A 17,038-nucleotide genomic window follows, 5' to 3' on the forward strand; every position below is an offset into this window, starting at 1 on the left:
CAAGGACATTCTTAAGTTCCTTTTCTTTTACTTTTCCCTTTTTTTTTTTTTTTTTTTTAACATCTTCCCCTTTATTATGTACTGCTGTTTCTCCAAAAAGACCTAAGCAGCTTCTAAGTGACGCCGGTTTTCCTAACACAGGACTGAAAGAGAAGAGCAGGGAAGCACATACTGGCACAATTACAAAGCCAAGCCCATTTAAAGCTAGCAGTCATGAGGACATCATGGTATCTCAAATAACCAAGTATAACTTATTTCCAGAAAAGCATTTATTTCCAGGCTCACTTGCTTTGACTGATACTTGAACTTTCAAAAGCTTTTTTTTTTTTTGGTTTAAGATTTTGTTTATTTATTTCAGAGAGCAAGAGAGATCACTGAGGGAGAAGAAGCAGACTCCCTGCCGAACAGGGAGCTGGACACAGGGCTCAACCCCAGGACCCCGAGATCATGACCTGAGCTGAAAGCAGACACTTAACCGACTGAGCCACCCAGGCACCCCTGAATTTTGAAAAGTTTCAAGAATTCTCTCCCTCAGGGTCAACTATAAGACTTCAGATAAGAAACAGGTTTTGTCAAATCCTGTATCTCTTTCTCATACTTGTATTTTGTTCACTGACTACATGTTCATATATAGTGCCTAGCACTCCACAGAAATACAGTCCAGTGAACCAATGAGTATGACATTCACCAAGATTAAAAATACAACCTTGTTAAATTCTTTATTTAAAAATTTTAGCCATGTCTATCATTTTTTCTCTTGGAACATGTAGGAGTCTAAGCAATATGAGCTGATCACTAATAATATACCTTCTGCTGATAATTACAAATATTTTATAAAGTACTAAAGATCTCTCACTAACATGAGAGGAAAAAAAAAAAAGAAGCAAAGATCCTGTCCAACTGTTGTTGTTTTTTTTAAGAGAAAACTTCCTCAACTTTTAAAATAAATACCATTAGAAATCTCCAAGGATTTTTTCATGTTTTAATAAGTAACTCTTACTGACCTTAAGTTTATGATCTCCTCTCCTAACTACGATTCTTAGCTCAAAAGAACAATGAAAGTCATCTAACATAAACTTTTAATGACCACCAAAGTGTGGCACTTTTATAAATAAGTTACTGAAAATTCTGAAGATAATAAGAGAGGTAAAATAAACTAGAAACTAGAAAATTCATTAACACAGAAAGTAAACTGTGATCCCTTCTGTTTAAAAACAGACATCTCCTGGGGTTACTAAATGGGTGGCTCAGTTAAGCATTCAGCTCTTGATTTCAGCTCAGGTCATGATCTCAGGGTCATGAGATCTAGCCCTGAACTGTGCTCTACACCCAGCAGAGGGTCTGCTAGAGACTCTCCCTCTACCCCTTACCTACCTTCATACGCTCGTGCTCTCTCTCAGACAAATCTTTAAAAAAAAAAAAAACAAAACAGATATCTCCTAATTAAGGAGTAGTTCCAAATCCACCCCCATTTTTCTTTCACACATTTTTATGAAAAACTACTCGATGATTAAAAATAGTAACTTCCTGAACAATAAACATGTTCCACATAAGGGATCTTCCAAGGATAATCCAGTTTCCTTTAATAAGCAAAGTAAGAGTTCCAGATATCTCTTTGAAATAATAAATTCTCCAATAAACAGTTTTGATGTATAGGTTCATGAAACTATTGGCTACCATTTAATCTGAAATGTCTTCTCCATAAAAATAGGAAGTATTATCAAGTACCTTGCTACAGTATCAGCACCACCTAAAAGCTTGTTAAAAATGTAGATTTTAAGTCCTATCCATTTAAATAAAACTCTCTTGACTTAAATAAGACAAGTAAGAAATATTGTTCCTAACACAGATACCAAAAAGAAGATTCCTAAAATAGAATTTCCCGTTCCCCATGGATATTTAACACATTCATCACAGTAAGTAAACATTCATTCATATTGTAAATGCACTTTTTGTTCTCTATCCATTACTATAATTATAAAAGATATACAATCCCATCAGTTTACAAAAAGTATGATGGGAAAGTACACTTAAAGATTCCACAAAGTTTGGGGTGCCTGGATAGCTCAGTCGATTAAGCCTCTGCTTTAGGACTGGGTCATGATCCCAGGGTCCTGGGACTGAGCCTCCCCATCAGGCTCTCTGCTCAAGGGGAGGTCTGCTTCTCTTTCACCCTCTCCCTCTGCTCCCACCCCGTTTGTGCTCTCTCTTAATTTCTAATAAATAAAATCTAAAAAAAAAAAAAAAAAAAAATTCCACAAATTTTTTTTTTTATCAAACTCAACTACTCATTTTAGCTCTTTAACCCCTTTTAAAATCCTCTCTGAACGCTCAAACTAGAACTGCAGTGAGCAAAAGGTTGAAAGCACTTTAGTTACCAATCTCTAAAAACAGAAAATAGCTGGCCATTTGTTCTATCACCTATACAATTTTAAGAATATGACTTACTAACAATGTACCAAAAAATGATAAAATTTTGTAATAATGAAGTTATAATGATCCTATATAACAGAACATTATTTATCTTACTATTCCAACATTTAGTTCATTTAGAATACACAGAAGATCTGGCTACATCCAGACAGAAGACAGCCATGACAGCATGCATAAGAATCATAAAATGGCAAGGGATCTTTTAAGTACCCTGACCTCTCCTTGTCGTACACTATCAAATTCCCTTCAAAAGAGGGTCTCTACCTTTAGCCTAATGACTGCAACTACCTAGCATTCCTCTATTTACATCTCGTAGATCAGATAGGGATAAAATGGTAGGACATGTAGTACTGAAGGAATGACAACCCAAGAGAGCCCTTAACCAATCACCCCACAAGAATCTTAAACTCCTATTTTCTACCTCTTGTACTTTTATACCCGGCCTTTGGGAGATCCTGCCCAAGTCAGTCAACCCACAAGTACAGAATTGGAAAAACAGTGTATACTCCCAAAAAGAAAAAGTTGTTAAGATTTCTATTACCATATGTGATAGAAATCTATAGTCATTTATTTAACATGGCAAAACTATAGTACCTAGTAGACAGGTTCCATATCAATATACTTTAAGTACACCAGACATTAGTGTTTAAATAAGATGTTGGCTAGTATGGAAATCTAAGAATTTATAACATTAAAATCTGAAATACATTTCCACACAGAGATAATCAGATTTGTATTCATTTAGAATACAATCAATTCGAAGCTGGGAAACACATTTACTAAGACATATAAATCTCAAATGTATTTATATTACTCAAAAGTACAAAACACAAGACAATCTTATTAACACCCCACATCTCAAAATATTTTATAATTCAATTTAAACATGTTCAGAAATAAATCTGTCTTTAAAAAAAAAAAAAGTTTTGTCTTTTTTTTAATTTAAAAGACAAACTGATAAATACAAAAAGTAGTACCTGATCCATCTGTGCCTGAACCAGATCTCACAGATCCATCTGTGAAAGAAACGGATTCAGAATCAGAGTCGCTAGCTTCACTTCGAGTATCGTAATCATTCCCCTCTTCCTTCTGGTCTCTCTCATCCTGTTCATATTCTTCTTCTTCCTCTTCTTCTTCTTCCTCCTCCTCCTCCTCCTCCTCCTCTTCCTCCTCCTCCTCCTCTTCTCCATCTTCATCCACTTCTTCATCTTCCTCTGCATCTTCTTCTACCTCTTCATCTTCCTCCACATCTTCCACCCCCTCCTCCTCATTCTCGGTGTTGTTGCCTTGCTCATCAGAAGAACCACTGCTGCCAGTCTCATGGTCAGAGCCATACTCTTCAGAGTTCACTTCTTCCTTAGAAGATTGGCTGGATCTGCTTGCACGTCTATCCACTTCAAGCCCAATTCTCTGATGTTTAAAGAAAAAGGGAATCAGCAGTCATATAACAGAAAAGGTCAGAGTGAATAAACAGTTCTAAAGCCTCAAAAAGAACTGCTTTGTTTTACATCTGCAGTAACATTTACTACCTCAGAATCATCTGGCGTAGGGGATTTGGTCCTCCTTTCAGGATCTCTTTTCCGGAGACAAGTTTTTTCAGGTTGACTCTTATAAGGTTCTCTAGAAGCACTGCTTGATAAACGAATCTTTCGATCAGCTTCTAGACGCTTGCTTCTTTCAGATCTTTGATATTCCTCATTTTTATACTCTGCAACTGACTTTCCTTTAGTACTAACTATTCTTTTGTTATTGCTTGCCGATGAGCTCAGAGGCTTAGAAATCAACTGCCTTGAATGAACAGAAGGCTTTTGTCGCTTGAGGTCAGTAGATTCCATTCGGTCACTTTTTCTTTTTGACCCTTAAAAATACAATTTAAAGAAAGCATATAAATGTATTCTAGGCATTCTATCTGTTTCACCCAAGATTAACAGATAATACATATCAAAGGCTCATTTCTTTAAAATGTCTTCTGAAATGTTAATCATGAAAAAAAAGCTTGCAAATATTGGTATAAATTCAGGTATGAGATATTTCAGGCATTGGAAAAAAACAGAGCACTTTTATTCATGAAGAACTGGGTACCACGGTTTGTTATGACTGTACTTCTGGTGTTAACAGACTCAACGAATAAGAACAAATACAAAGTCACTTTCTTAATAAATTAAATCTCTACTGAAACTTATTTTAACAAACATTTTTTAAAAATTACATACCCTTTTTCTCGTTTTTATCTTGTTCACTCTCTGGATTATATAGTTCATCATCCTGTTCCGGTACTTCGGTCAAAATATCATCCAGAACATTAAGTTCTCCGTCTGGGGAAAGCAAGAAAATTAAAAATAGGGAAAAATCGTTACCATTAAGCATTTGTATTTTTGACTACTACACTGGGTCCACATACATGATAACAAAACCCTCAAAGACATTTTATTTCAGGATCAAGACTCAAGACTAATTCTGTAAAACCATACAAAGTAAAGGACATGATACAGACCCCTCGTCTACAAGGCCAGGAGTAGTATATACCCGCCCCACAGGGTATAAAAGCATATACTCGAGTACAAAAAGAAAATGTTAAGAATTTCTTTAACTGTATCTCGTTTTCTAATATCTAATTTTTCTGCTTGCTTTAAAATGTGCACAAAACATTAGGAAATACAAGTGTGTAACATCAACACACACTTACCAAGGACTGTGTACACCTCAAGATACTTAGTATCAAGAAAAAAAAAATATTTTACAGTGGAGAAACATGACAGATTCCAACATAACCACAGCCAAATCAGTATCAAAGACCACCTGGCATGATGCACAACAATTCTGAGATATTCGGATGCAAAAATGCAAACTCTGAACCTTAATGTGAGAAACATCAAATAAACCAAAATGAAGAGTCATGAAATACAAACACTAAGAAATTACTCCAGATTGAAAGAGAATAAAAAGACATGGTAACTGAATAAGGCACATTAACTGGGAAGCTAGTAGTAAGGTCTGTAGATTACAGTAAATGTCACTGTTAATTTCCTGAATTTTGATAGTGCCATCAGTAAGTAAAAGTCCTAATTCTTAAAGAAATACATAGTTAAGTATTTAGGGACAAAGAAGTATGTCTGCAACTGACAAATGGTTCAGGGAAAAAAGTGTGCCTGCATAGGCATATGTCCACAGAGAAAATTAGGGAAGACTGAATCCAAGAAAAACAATGTGGTGAAAAGTTAACATTTGTGGAATATGGTTGAAAGGTAAAAAAAACCTTTTGTACTACTCTTTCAGCTATTCTGTCCAAAAACATCAAAATAACATTAAAAGTAAAAAAAAGTACATCTGTCCTACACAGAAATCATTTCAGGATGCTGGTATAAACTACGAAACATGTTAACTTGTTCAGACAAGAGAACTGCTGACTATAATCGACATACTGAATGATGGTAAAAACCTGCAACTCCGTTTTCTCACTGTATCCTTACTCCCACCATATCCAACAGGACAAAATAAATCCTAGAAATACATGTCTATTTACTACTTTAAATTGATTTTTATTATATGGGTGCCTGGGTGGCTCAGTCAATTAAATGTCTGCCTGTGGCTCAGGTCATGATCCCAGGGTGCTGGGATAGAGCCCCACGTCGGGCTCCCTGCTCAGCAGGGAGTCTGCTCCTTCCTTCTCCCTCTCCCTCTGCCCCTGTTCATGCTCATGCTCTCCTGCTCACTCCCTCTCAAATAAATAAAACCTTTTTAAAAAATTAAATATTTTTTAAAATGTACATTAAAGCTAATGATAAATGCTTTGAACATTATTAAGTATTCTGGTGTCAAAAATATCTTTCCAAATTTAAAGTATGGTGAAGGAAAATGTAAAGTCATGAACAATGATGAGATAGGATAATTTTATTTATGGCTCCAGCCAAAAAGCAAAGCCCATTCAAAATTATAACAAGGGCAATTAACTGTCATGACCTGAGGTCTATAAACAGGATAAATGAGACTAAAATATCTTCAAAGGTGGACAGAAATCAGTGACTGAAGAGAATTAAAATACTTATTGTAGGTATAAGAAAGATTACATGGGATATGGAAAAAGTAACATCTCAGTATTTGGAATCAGACACAACTGCTATTTAAGGACACATCTTCTTCAGTGTTTGGAATTAAAGACCGTTGCTGCTTAAGAACTTCCATGGGCACCCAGGTGGCTCAGTTCTCTGAGAGCTGGTTTCAGCTCAGGTCATGACCTCATAGGTCATGGGATTGAGCCCTGTGCTGGACTCCAAGCTAAGCGTGTGTTCTTTAGAGATTCTCTCCCTCTGCTCCTCCCCAACAATGCATGCATGCTATCTGTCTCAAATAAATAAATAAATCTTAAAAGAAAAAAAAAAAAAAAAAAAAAAAAGAACATTCCATATGCTGGAATGGCATATCAATTGATTTCTTTGGGTAGTTAAGAGTATACTTTACTGGTTTTCTAAAATGAATATATACACTATATGGATTGTTTTTATTTTTACTAATAGTTCTCTAGTCAGTAAAAAAGTAGATCCAACAGATCTTCACAGAATCCTACATATCTGAGCCAAAAAAAAACAAACAAAAAAAAGCAAAAAACCCTATCACAATGAAATAGACAATTAAGTAAACACAGTGCTACACAAATCTTTTCATAAAATCACTAGCTCTATATTAGAAAGATCAACCCAAAAGCCTAAACATTTACATAAAATTATACACTTTATATGTGCTAAATCTAACACAGAATGAAACATTTGTGCAGGTTGATTTAAATCAATTTAAATTTCAGGCATGTTTAAATTATGGTTTCCCTAGTTTTAAAAAAGGGTATTGTTTAAAAGAGCCTTAACAAATAATTGATTAGGCAAATGTAGAGACTGGTTGCGGTTTTTTAAAAGCAGCTATAAAGTTTTAAGACAATAAATATTAACCAATGCTTTTTTTTTTTTTTTAACATTTTACCACTTTCACCTATATCATTTATATACCTACATGGAACAACTAAAGAATGTTTTATCATCCATTACTTCACAGACTTAAAAAAAAAAAAAAAAAAAAAAAGGAGCTCAGAAGTACAAGCTGACCAAATTCATGTGTCTAGAAACAGATGGGTATACAAGCCTACAAGTCCAGGTTTTCTAAATCTAGAACTAAATTAGATGGGGAACATTTGAAAAACCTTTAAACAAAGTGTAAGAGAAACAACAAAAACAGAAATTATAAAAAAGTCACAGGCACTAAATTTCAAATTAATGCACCAGAAAGCTCTGTATGACTGACATTATAGCATCTTGAAATTTACTTTAAGAATACTACATCCTCACTTGATGTTTTACACATTTTTATCCATATATTTCATTAGACCGATAACCTACCTGTTTTTATCACAGTACTGGCAAACAAAAACCTGCAGAACAAATTCAGCCTATGACTTAATTTGACCAGCAAGGTAAGAATGGCTTCTGTATCTTAAAGATTGCGTTCAAAGCAGGGGGTGTGGAGGTGGAGAGGGGGGCACAGTGTAAAGAACATGTGACAAACCCTTATGTGGTCCATAAAGCCTAAAATATTATTTACTATCTGACCCTTTACAAAGTTTGCCAACCCCTAATATATAGGACATTTTAAATTACTTTTCTCCATTACTGAAACCTCTCCTATCCTTACTGTAATATAATATACAGAAGATCTGGATTTGGAAGAAAATCCAGGTCTTCATTTAAGACCTAAGTTATCTTCAGGAAGGTCCCAGTCTGAGCTCCAGTTTCTTCACTTCTGAGGCATTTAGAATAAAAGTATCAGTGTTCAGGGAAAGGAACAGGAGCACAGTTATTTGAATCTCCTGATGAGTTTTTAACCTATAAGCTTTTCCCTATCACTATCAAATTCTAGTAAATCCTGCCTGCCATGAACTTTGTGTTAATGACTAGGGTAGATGATACATAAAATCTGGTGAACACAAAAATCTGTTTTAAAAAAATAAATAAATAAACAAATATATACATGTTCTAATATCTACTGCTATATAATATGCCATCCCAAAACACAGTGGCTAAAACAATACAACAATTTATTATTATTGCTTAGTTCTGGTGCTCAGCGAAGCTCTCGTGTGGCTGCAGTCAGATGACAGGCAGGGATAGAATCACCTGAAAGCTTGTTCATTCACCCGTCTGGCTGGCACCTACACGGGGAAGACTCAATACAGCTGAGGCTTCTAGAGCATTTCTTTTTGTGGTCACTCTCTCATGGCAGCTTCAGGGGAGGCAGACTTTTTACATGGTGGCTTAGGGCACTAAATAAGTACACCCCGAAAGAGAAAATGCCAAGCAAAAGCTCAGTTCAGTATTTTATTCAGAGGCAATCACAAAAGTCTACTCAGGTTCCAACAGAGGAGACAAAAACTCTACCTAAAGATGGAGAAGTGTCAAATACTTAGTAGGTGTTTTCAAAGCTATCACCATCTACTTAGCTCTGTTTAAACTTAAGGATTTTAATTACAAATGTTAAGGTGTATTTTTAAAAACCGAAATACAGTTTTAAAATGTGAGAGTTTACAGTAATGGGTTATAAAGCTAACTTAAGCTGCTTTCTCTGACCAATTCTTTGATTGGCTAGAAAAAGTACACTTTATACATATTTCAATTCATTTTTTCAACCCAGAATGAATTATGAAGAAAGCAAATATTATTTTAATATTCTGAGAAGCTACTGCTGCTGAAAACTAATCATCACTGGCATATTCCTTTTGGAAAAAAGTAATTTAAGTAAAATAAAAGTAATTTAAAATAATACCCACTAGTTCTCTAGTGTGGCCTTCTTTAATGTACCTTAATAAATTTAATTTTTATTTTTTCAAATAAACTTTATTTTTAATAAAGAAATTTAAATCACTCTTCATCCTAAAAATACACACCGTATATTCTATTATTATTATATTTTAGATATTCGATTCCTTCATAGTAGCTAGACAGCAGCACCCCAACTTAAGAATATTAACGATAAAAAACAAAGGTTAGCAAATGCCAGATTAAAAACAATTCTATGAACATAAAATTCACGTACTACAAATATAACTCTGCTGTAATATTTCTATGAGATAAAGCACTTCACGTAGTTTTTGGATTAAGTCTATATAAAGAATACAATATTATGGCTCCTGGGTGGCTCAGTTGGTCGCTTAAATGTCTGCCTTCGGCTCAGGTCATGATTCAGGGGTCTGCCTTCGGCTCAGGTCATGATTCAGGGGTCCTACATCAGGCTCCCCACTCAGCAGGGAGTCGGCTTCTCCCTCTCCCTCCAGCTCATGCTCTTAACTAAATAAAATCCTCTTAAAAAATACAGTTTTTGGAAATTATTTTAAAAAATTAAAAAACTAAGAATGCCACACCAAAATGAATTTTGTCACAATGAATTAGCTCAAATGAAACACAAAATTATTCACTAAACAGTATTTCTTCTTATAGCTAAAATAAAAATTCATCCAAAAGTTATACCCTAACAATCTAGATGGTGGGAATCTAGCTCTTGGACACAGTTGTGGAAACTCCAAGGATCCAATACAAAAATGCACACCTTGCATTTTTTTAAAAGGACTATTTGGTCATTAAGGAACCAGATTCTCATCTGAAAGCAACCAGCAGGAGCAGTCCTAATACAGAGAAGGTAATATATGCCATGGTTTTGCAAGAGACAATCTGGGTTTATGCCTGGTAAACGTGTATTTACAAATACTGCCTACACACAGACCATTCCATCTCTTATACTACTTTTTTTAATATAATACCTACCATTAACTATTGAACAAGGATTTTAATCTGCCTGACCCTAGTATGCATGTAAGCCTTTAATTCCTGAAAAACAATGTTAAATAACTGCAAAGAAGTTTAGTATACATGATACTTTGTGAAAGAGTAAAAATGGTAAGGAGGACAATCCTACACAACTCTTATGGTTTAACTAACTACCTTAACAAAATCCAAGTACTATATTGTCCCATTGTCCAAGTTTCAAAAGGATTCCCAAATTCAGATTTTTATTTGGAATTGACTGATTTATTAAACATTGCCTCAAAAACAAAACAAAAATGCAGGTTGTTGCTACAGCTTGAGTCTTCTGTGTAAGTGCAATCTGTGAATGTTTTGTGCTCACAATACTGATATAAAAAGACCTTCACTATCATCACTAATGTAAGCTAGCACAATCTTATTTGTCATCTCAAATTAATAGCAAACTGAGTTTTGAAACAAAGGTAAAGATCCAGGGGTACAGGAGGCAAAACAAGAAAATAAAAAGAATCACTGTCTTCAGAGCTTATTCAAAACCTGTCAAGATGTTAGGAATAACAAGGCTTTTTTTTTTTTTTAATTGTTCTATTGGGGGATTTTTTTTGTTTTAGATAATCTTAGGAAACTGGAAATCCAACTAGCTTTCAAAGTACCTGAACCATCAGGTTAAGTATATAACAAGAATGCCAGAATGAAGCCCACAGAATTGAAGTGACTTCACTAAAATCTTACAACTATGAATCTAAATTTAATGCTCTTTGCACTATACCAGAATTACTCTTTAATCTTCAAATTCCTGGCCCACGGAGGCCACAAATCTTAACTTCCAGGATAGCAGTGTAGAAAATTAACCTTTATCTGAGACACAGTTCATTGTTTAGAACCTGAAAGCTTCTGGGTCAGGACACAGAAAGTATTATTTATTTGAGGGTCCAGCTTAACAAAGTGAGACCTAGAATAGCCAAACAAAGAAAACCTGGCAGTTAAATATACTACCATTCTGTTTTACAGAACACCAAAGTACGTTGTATCTTTTATTTTAATTCATTTAATGTAGTTTTAATGGACTTTGACAAGAAGCAAGAATTCCTGGAACCTCCTCTTCTGTTATATTTTAGGTTAGATCAATCTCAGCTACTGTTTTGTCATTCCTAACTGCCATCCCTCTAAATTGAAGTGTAGAGACTTGCATTTCCCATCCCACACAATTTGCTGTTCTCCAATAAGCATACAATTTGAAGTCTAAGAGCAGCATTTTAAATTTCTGATCCTATTTCTATTATGGGTGAAACAAATATAATGGAATATCAAATATATATTCTATGCTTTCTAAAGCCCTAATTAAAGTGGACCTAGGAAGTCAACTTTTTCTAAGGCCCTACTACAGTGAGGGCTATACTATGTACTTGCCTATACGACTGTGTGTGTACATATACAATTTAAACTGAGAAAACTCTTAGCTTTGGATAGCAACAGCAAATGCCAGTTAGTTACCAATGAAGTCCAACCTTGAAGTCCTTTTTTCAAGGCACTGAGTCATGATTAACTGTCACAAAGAACCTGGTGAACAAGAGAGACACACACTCCTGGCCCTGATGGAGCCTTCAGTCCGATAATGCAGAAAACATATTACTTATGAAAGTGGTAACTCATTACCCTCATTTTGGATATATTAAATTTTCACACTCTTGCAGAAAGAACTTCATAAGTGCATAAGAAATAAAATGAATACAAGGCATTTAAAGTAGAAAAGATATGTATACCTCATATAGAAAAACTAACAGTTAACACCACCAACATTGCAGTCTCTTTTAAATTCACTTTTTGGACATATAATCACCACTAGAATCAGAGAGAGCTGGCAATTTACATAGGCTTCAGCGTCTACATAGGCTTCAGTATGGGTATTACAGATGCATTATAGAAGTTAATGTTTATTATACAATTAATGTGCAAAGCCCAATAATCCAAGGACTCTATTACCTAGTCTTTTAACTGTTCTGTGACCAACAGCAGATTTCTGCAATTTAAATTCATTTCTTAACAAGATTCTACATCATTCATGAAATCATTTAAGGCCTGTGACAAGTCTAATATTGTTACAGGGCTTAACTTTATAATTTCATAATGTTTCGTATAAGATAACTAATAAGTACTTCACTTCCCACTTTTCCTTGTTGAAATAGGAGAAGGAAGAGGGAATGAGGTATTCTAATCCTGGTTATTATTCTATGTGACCATGATCAACAAAGTGAGACACCCTGGACCTCAGTTTCCTTATTTACAAAATGAATTATTCTAGCAATCTTCTCATTACGCCATCAGCAATTCCAGTAGGTTTCTATTTGCTAGCCTTCCCAGTAAACCAGAGACAATCTTTGATCTAAACTATAAAAATAAGCACTTATATCAGAGGTTTTAAAATAGATATAAGTTAAACTACAGAAATGAAATTAATTTTTTAAAACTACACAAATGTGAGATATTTCAGAAGCTGACGACTTATCTTAAGTATTAATAATAGGTGGCATTGTAAGCCCCTAAGAATAGTTACAGAGTTTATGTATTTGGACTGCATTTTCATCACTACTTCCATTTCTAAAACAATTTTTAAAACATAACCTATTTTTCTTCCACAATGTATGTGCCTACTACTGACTTAACAACTATGTTCATTTTAACAATGAACTCCTGGGAAGTACTTAACTTTTACTCATTTTGTATTTGGTTTACCTCATCCACCACAACCACCACCCATACACAGAGCTCATACAGTACACTCTGATACAATTAAGTGTTGACAGAATTAATTTTTATTGATTAAAATCATCTATTTTAATAACTGACTTTACTACTAATTAAAAAGTTTATTTTTGTCACTAACATCATGCAACCTGAAGATTACAACCCTTTTGTGCTTCTCAAAATTTGGGGGGGGGTGGTTAAGATTTAAGGAAGGTAAATTAAGTACTACAATCTAATCATTGAATTAATTGCTTAAACATATTCCCATACACACCACTTTCCAAGCTTGTCCCTATCCTAAAGCATGAAAACGCTTCTTTCTCTTAAAGGGAAAAAGAGATACAGGCCTAATGCAACTTGACCCTAGAATCCATTTAACAAATCCCCCCACCCGCAAGTTAATTAACCACACAGGAGGCTTCTGAGATACAGGGCAGCAGCTGTGCCATATTTTTATCAACTATAACCTTTCCAAAACTATCAGGGAAATCCTTAAAGTCAGAAAAGACCCTAAGGCAACATGAAATCTAGCCTGCTCTCCAGACCGATAATGATCCAGGATATTCATTAATATCTGTAGGGCCTGGGAGGTCGGTATTTCAAAAGACAGGACATTCCATCCCGCGAACATCAGTTCTTCCAGTATTTCACTTTAATGTTATTCCTCCAGCTCTCTATAAATTACACCCGTTGGTTCCCGGTTGTACCCTCTGGGTGCTAGCACAATGTGTTTCTATCACAACTGTGGCCAGGATTATTTGTGCCAACCCTAAAACACCTAAGTATCTTTTCAAACATCATGTTTTCCAAAGTAAGTATTCGAGGAACTAAATGGGCAATTCTTGCCATTTTGCCTATTTAACAGGAAGAGCCATAAATTACTTGTAGCTATTTCTCGAGATTACTAATCCACTTGTACAACTTCTTAAATACGGTCACTTACTAGACTGCCATCGTTTTGATCGCGGCTTTAAGGGTTTTCGAAATTTTAAGAGTCGTTCTGAAAATACGCATTACATCTGCATAATCCTACCAGGAAATGAACCTAAGGGTCTGCCACTCAGAGCAGGCCCTCTCAGCCGCGCCCAGGACTGCTAAACGTAAAGTGAAGAGGGGAATAGGATTTAAAAAAAAAAAAAAACAAAACAAAAAAAAAACAAAAAAAAAAAACAAACCAGTAACACACACACGGAAACCAACCCTAGGCGAAATGAAGAGCGAGGTCAAATGGAGATCGAGGACGCAAGACAGGCCCGGTTTCTTCCAGTGAGTCCAAGTCTCGGGTGGGAAGGATCGGCTCCGCGCGGGACAAGCTAACCTCCCCAACCCCCACCCCGCAACAACGACTACGGCTCCATCGACCCACTCCGGAGCGTCGCCTCCACCCGTCACCTTTCTCCGCACTAACCTTTCTCCTCCCGGCTGTCGGCCGCCATTGCTCCCCTCCTGTTTCCGCTGCTGCTGCTGCTGCTGCTGCCGCCGCCGCCGCCGCCGCCGCCGCCGCTTCGAAGCGACTCGCGCGGGCGCCGCAGCCGCGGCAGCCGTAGCACCGGCACGTCCGTCAGTCCGGCCGCTGGGCTGCGCGCTTCACACCTTGGCCTCTATCGCTCACCCTTCTCGACTCACCCTTTTTCCTCCCGCTTCTTCCCTTTTCTCCTTTCCTCCTTACACTGCAACCTTTCTGGTGCCCTAGGCCCAGCCTTCTCGTTGGGCTTTGGGGACAGGAGGGGGTAAGGGGGAGGGAAGGGAAACAGATGGCGACGGCGGGCGGCGCTAAAATGGAGCCTGCTTCCTGCGCGAAACAATCCCGCTCCCGAAATGCCCTGCGCTGTTTACGCTTCGTTCCTCCGTGGGAGCGTCACAGTGCGGAGAGGGGCGGGGAAGCGGGCGGGGGAAGCAGGGCGGTCAAGGGAAACGTGATAACGTCAGCACGTCGCTCTGTCTCCCACAGCCCGGATGTCCCCGGGTTTGAGTCTTATTTTCAGTGATTGGGCGGACGGAGTTGTAACTTGTTGGGCTGCCGGCCGAGGCGCGTACACTCGGGTTGCTCCGTTTTCTCACCTGAAAAGCCTAGTGACGGACCTTAGCGCAAAAATGCTTCCGATTGCTCCGCGGAGCTCTTAATCCGATTTTGCAAACCGGAGATTTAGCCTGGGCCCGTCCCTTTGCAGCCGCCGCTTTGTACTCGGGTCGCCAGACAACACTTTCTTAATTCTGCCCTAGGCTTAGCCAAAGGCAGCGCGGGAAGCAACCCGCCCTCCTACTAGTTTTGTTAACTGGGGGAATTAGTTATGTTGAATTGTAGTATAGCTTTGTAATTAATATAATGGCAAATTTGATTTAAAAATTCATCGAGGGGCTGGGGTACACAGTTGATTTAAACAGACTATTGAGAAATTGAAACTACAGAAATGACCAAAAATTACTTAACTACATAATATGGTAAAATCTGCAAGGAAACTTTCAGGAAGTTCATTATCCAAGGGACTGAAAAGGTCATTTTGCTTCACTGTTCCAAAACTGAGTTTAATATTTTTTTTTTAAGATTTTATTTATTTGAGAGAGAGAGAATGAGACAGATCACAGAGGGAAAAAGAGAAGCATTGCGAGGCCTGATGCGAAGCTCCATCCCAGGAGCTGAGGGCAGATTTAACCAACCGAGCCACCCAGGTACCCCTCCTAACTGCGTTTAAAAGGGAAGGAGATTTTGAAGGGGAGAAAAGTAGCACTGTTATAAAAGGAAGACAGTCTAGAGTGTGCTGGCCATTGTATCAAGTTGAGACCAAGCTGAAATCAGTGGAAGGAGTTTAAGGAGGGCCTGCAGGAAAAAGGGGAAAGAAAAACAGGTAATATAAAACTCTGCAATGTATCAGATGCTTTAGAATGAAGAGTTAACAAAACAGTATTTCTTCCTTTAAGGACTTTTCCAGTATAATATATGAAACAAGTTGGGGCGCCTGGGGGGCTCAGTGGGTTGAAGCCTCTTCCTTCGGCTCAGGTCATGAACCCAGGGTCCTGGGATACAGCCCTGCATAGGGCTCTCTGCTCAGTGGAGAGACTGCTTCCCTTCCTCTCTCTCTGCCTGCCTCTTTGCCACCTTGTGATCTCTGTCAAATAAATAACTAAAATCTACTATATATACATATATATATATATATACATATATATATATATAAAACAAGTTAACAGAAAATTTGTGTGTAATAGTAATAGCTGAAAATTGTGTGTTTTTACTGTGTGCCAGGTGCTGTTCTGAGTATTTGAGCTATACAGTCTGATTTCATCTTCCAAAAACCCAATTAGATTTTATTACTAGCTTTATTTTACATAAAGGGAAAGCGAAGTAATATGAAATTAAAGTGCCCAAGGTCAGGAGTACTAGTAACATGGCTCAACAACAGGCAGTTTACCTCCAGCCCCCACCCAACCGATACCAGTGCCTCCAGTAAACTTAGAATGTAATTGGAACTTTCAGGGGCACATCACTCAGACATGGGGTGGGGAGTTCAGAATAGAGTCAAGAAAAGCTTTCTGGAGAAGGGAAAATTAAGTCTACTTGAGAACTAAAAGACTATTATCAGTCTAGGTGAAAGGAAGAAAGGGCAAAGATGGTGGGTAGAAGGACTTTTTCAAGAAAAAATAAAAGGTCCTAGGTGGCAAAGCTGCTCATGGTTCAATTCAGGTTGATAGTAAATGGTTAGGTAAGAAAAGATTGAATTGAGAAAAGCATTATATAATGTTCTACTCATTAATTCAGTCAGCTAGTATTTATTAAATTCCTATTCAGTCCAAATATTATTACAGGCTCTGGGGTTAAAAAATTCATTTAGTATAGGATCTAGTTTCTACATTAAGTTGGGGAAATAAGGCATAAGTAAAGAAATTAAAGATCATGATGAATTCTATGAAAGAAGCAAGTAAGAGGTTATTATGGTGAGGCAGGGTTGGGGAGGGGAGATTTTAAATGCAAAAATGAGTAAAGGCCTTGTTGAGGAGGTGAAGTTGAGACAATACCTAATAAAAGGTGGAGGTAAGAGTCTTCCAGAGAATAGCACAGACCAGGC

The 17,038-nt window shown here is 37.0% G+C and overlaps 1 protein-coding gene across 3 annotated transcripts in view; it reads right to left on the reverse strand.

Moving 5' to 3' along the window:
• The window catches only part of YTHDC1 (YTH domain containing 1), a 35,825-nt gene extending 21,046 nt beyond the window's left edge, over positions 1-14,779 (reverse strand). For all 3 annotated transcript variants that reach the window (XM_032847258.1, XM_032847176.1, XM_032847095.1), the window contains exons 1-4: positions 14,383-14,779; positions 4,647-4,748; positions 3,963-4,291; positions 3,411-3,843 (exon numbers count right to left, since the gene is read on the reverse strand). In XM_032847258.1, coding sequence (XP_032703149.1) covers positions 3,411-3,843; positions 3,963-4,291; positions 4,647-4,748; positions 14,383-14,410 — 892 coding nt within the window. In that variant the 5' untranslated portion in view covers positions 14,411-14,779. The remainder of the gene's footprint in view (positions 1-3,410; positions 3,844-3,962; positions 4,292-4,646; positions 4,749-14,382) is intronic.
• Positions 14,780-17,038: the final 2,259 nt, after the last annotated feature.

This window comes from Lontra canadensis, unplaced genomic scaffold (assembly GCF_010015895.1).
Source record: "Lontra canadensis isolate GAN:19392208 unplaced genomic scaffold, GSC_riverotter_1.0 scaffold1, whole genome shotgun sequence".
Taxonomy (NCBI): domain Eukaryota; kingdom Metazoa; phylum Chordata; class Mammalia; order Carnivora; family Mustelidae; genus Lontra; species Lontra canadensis.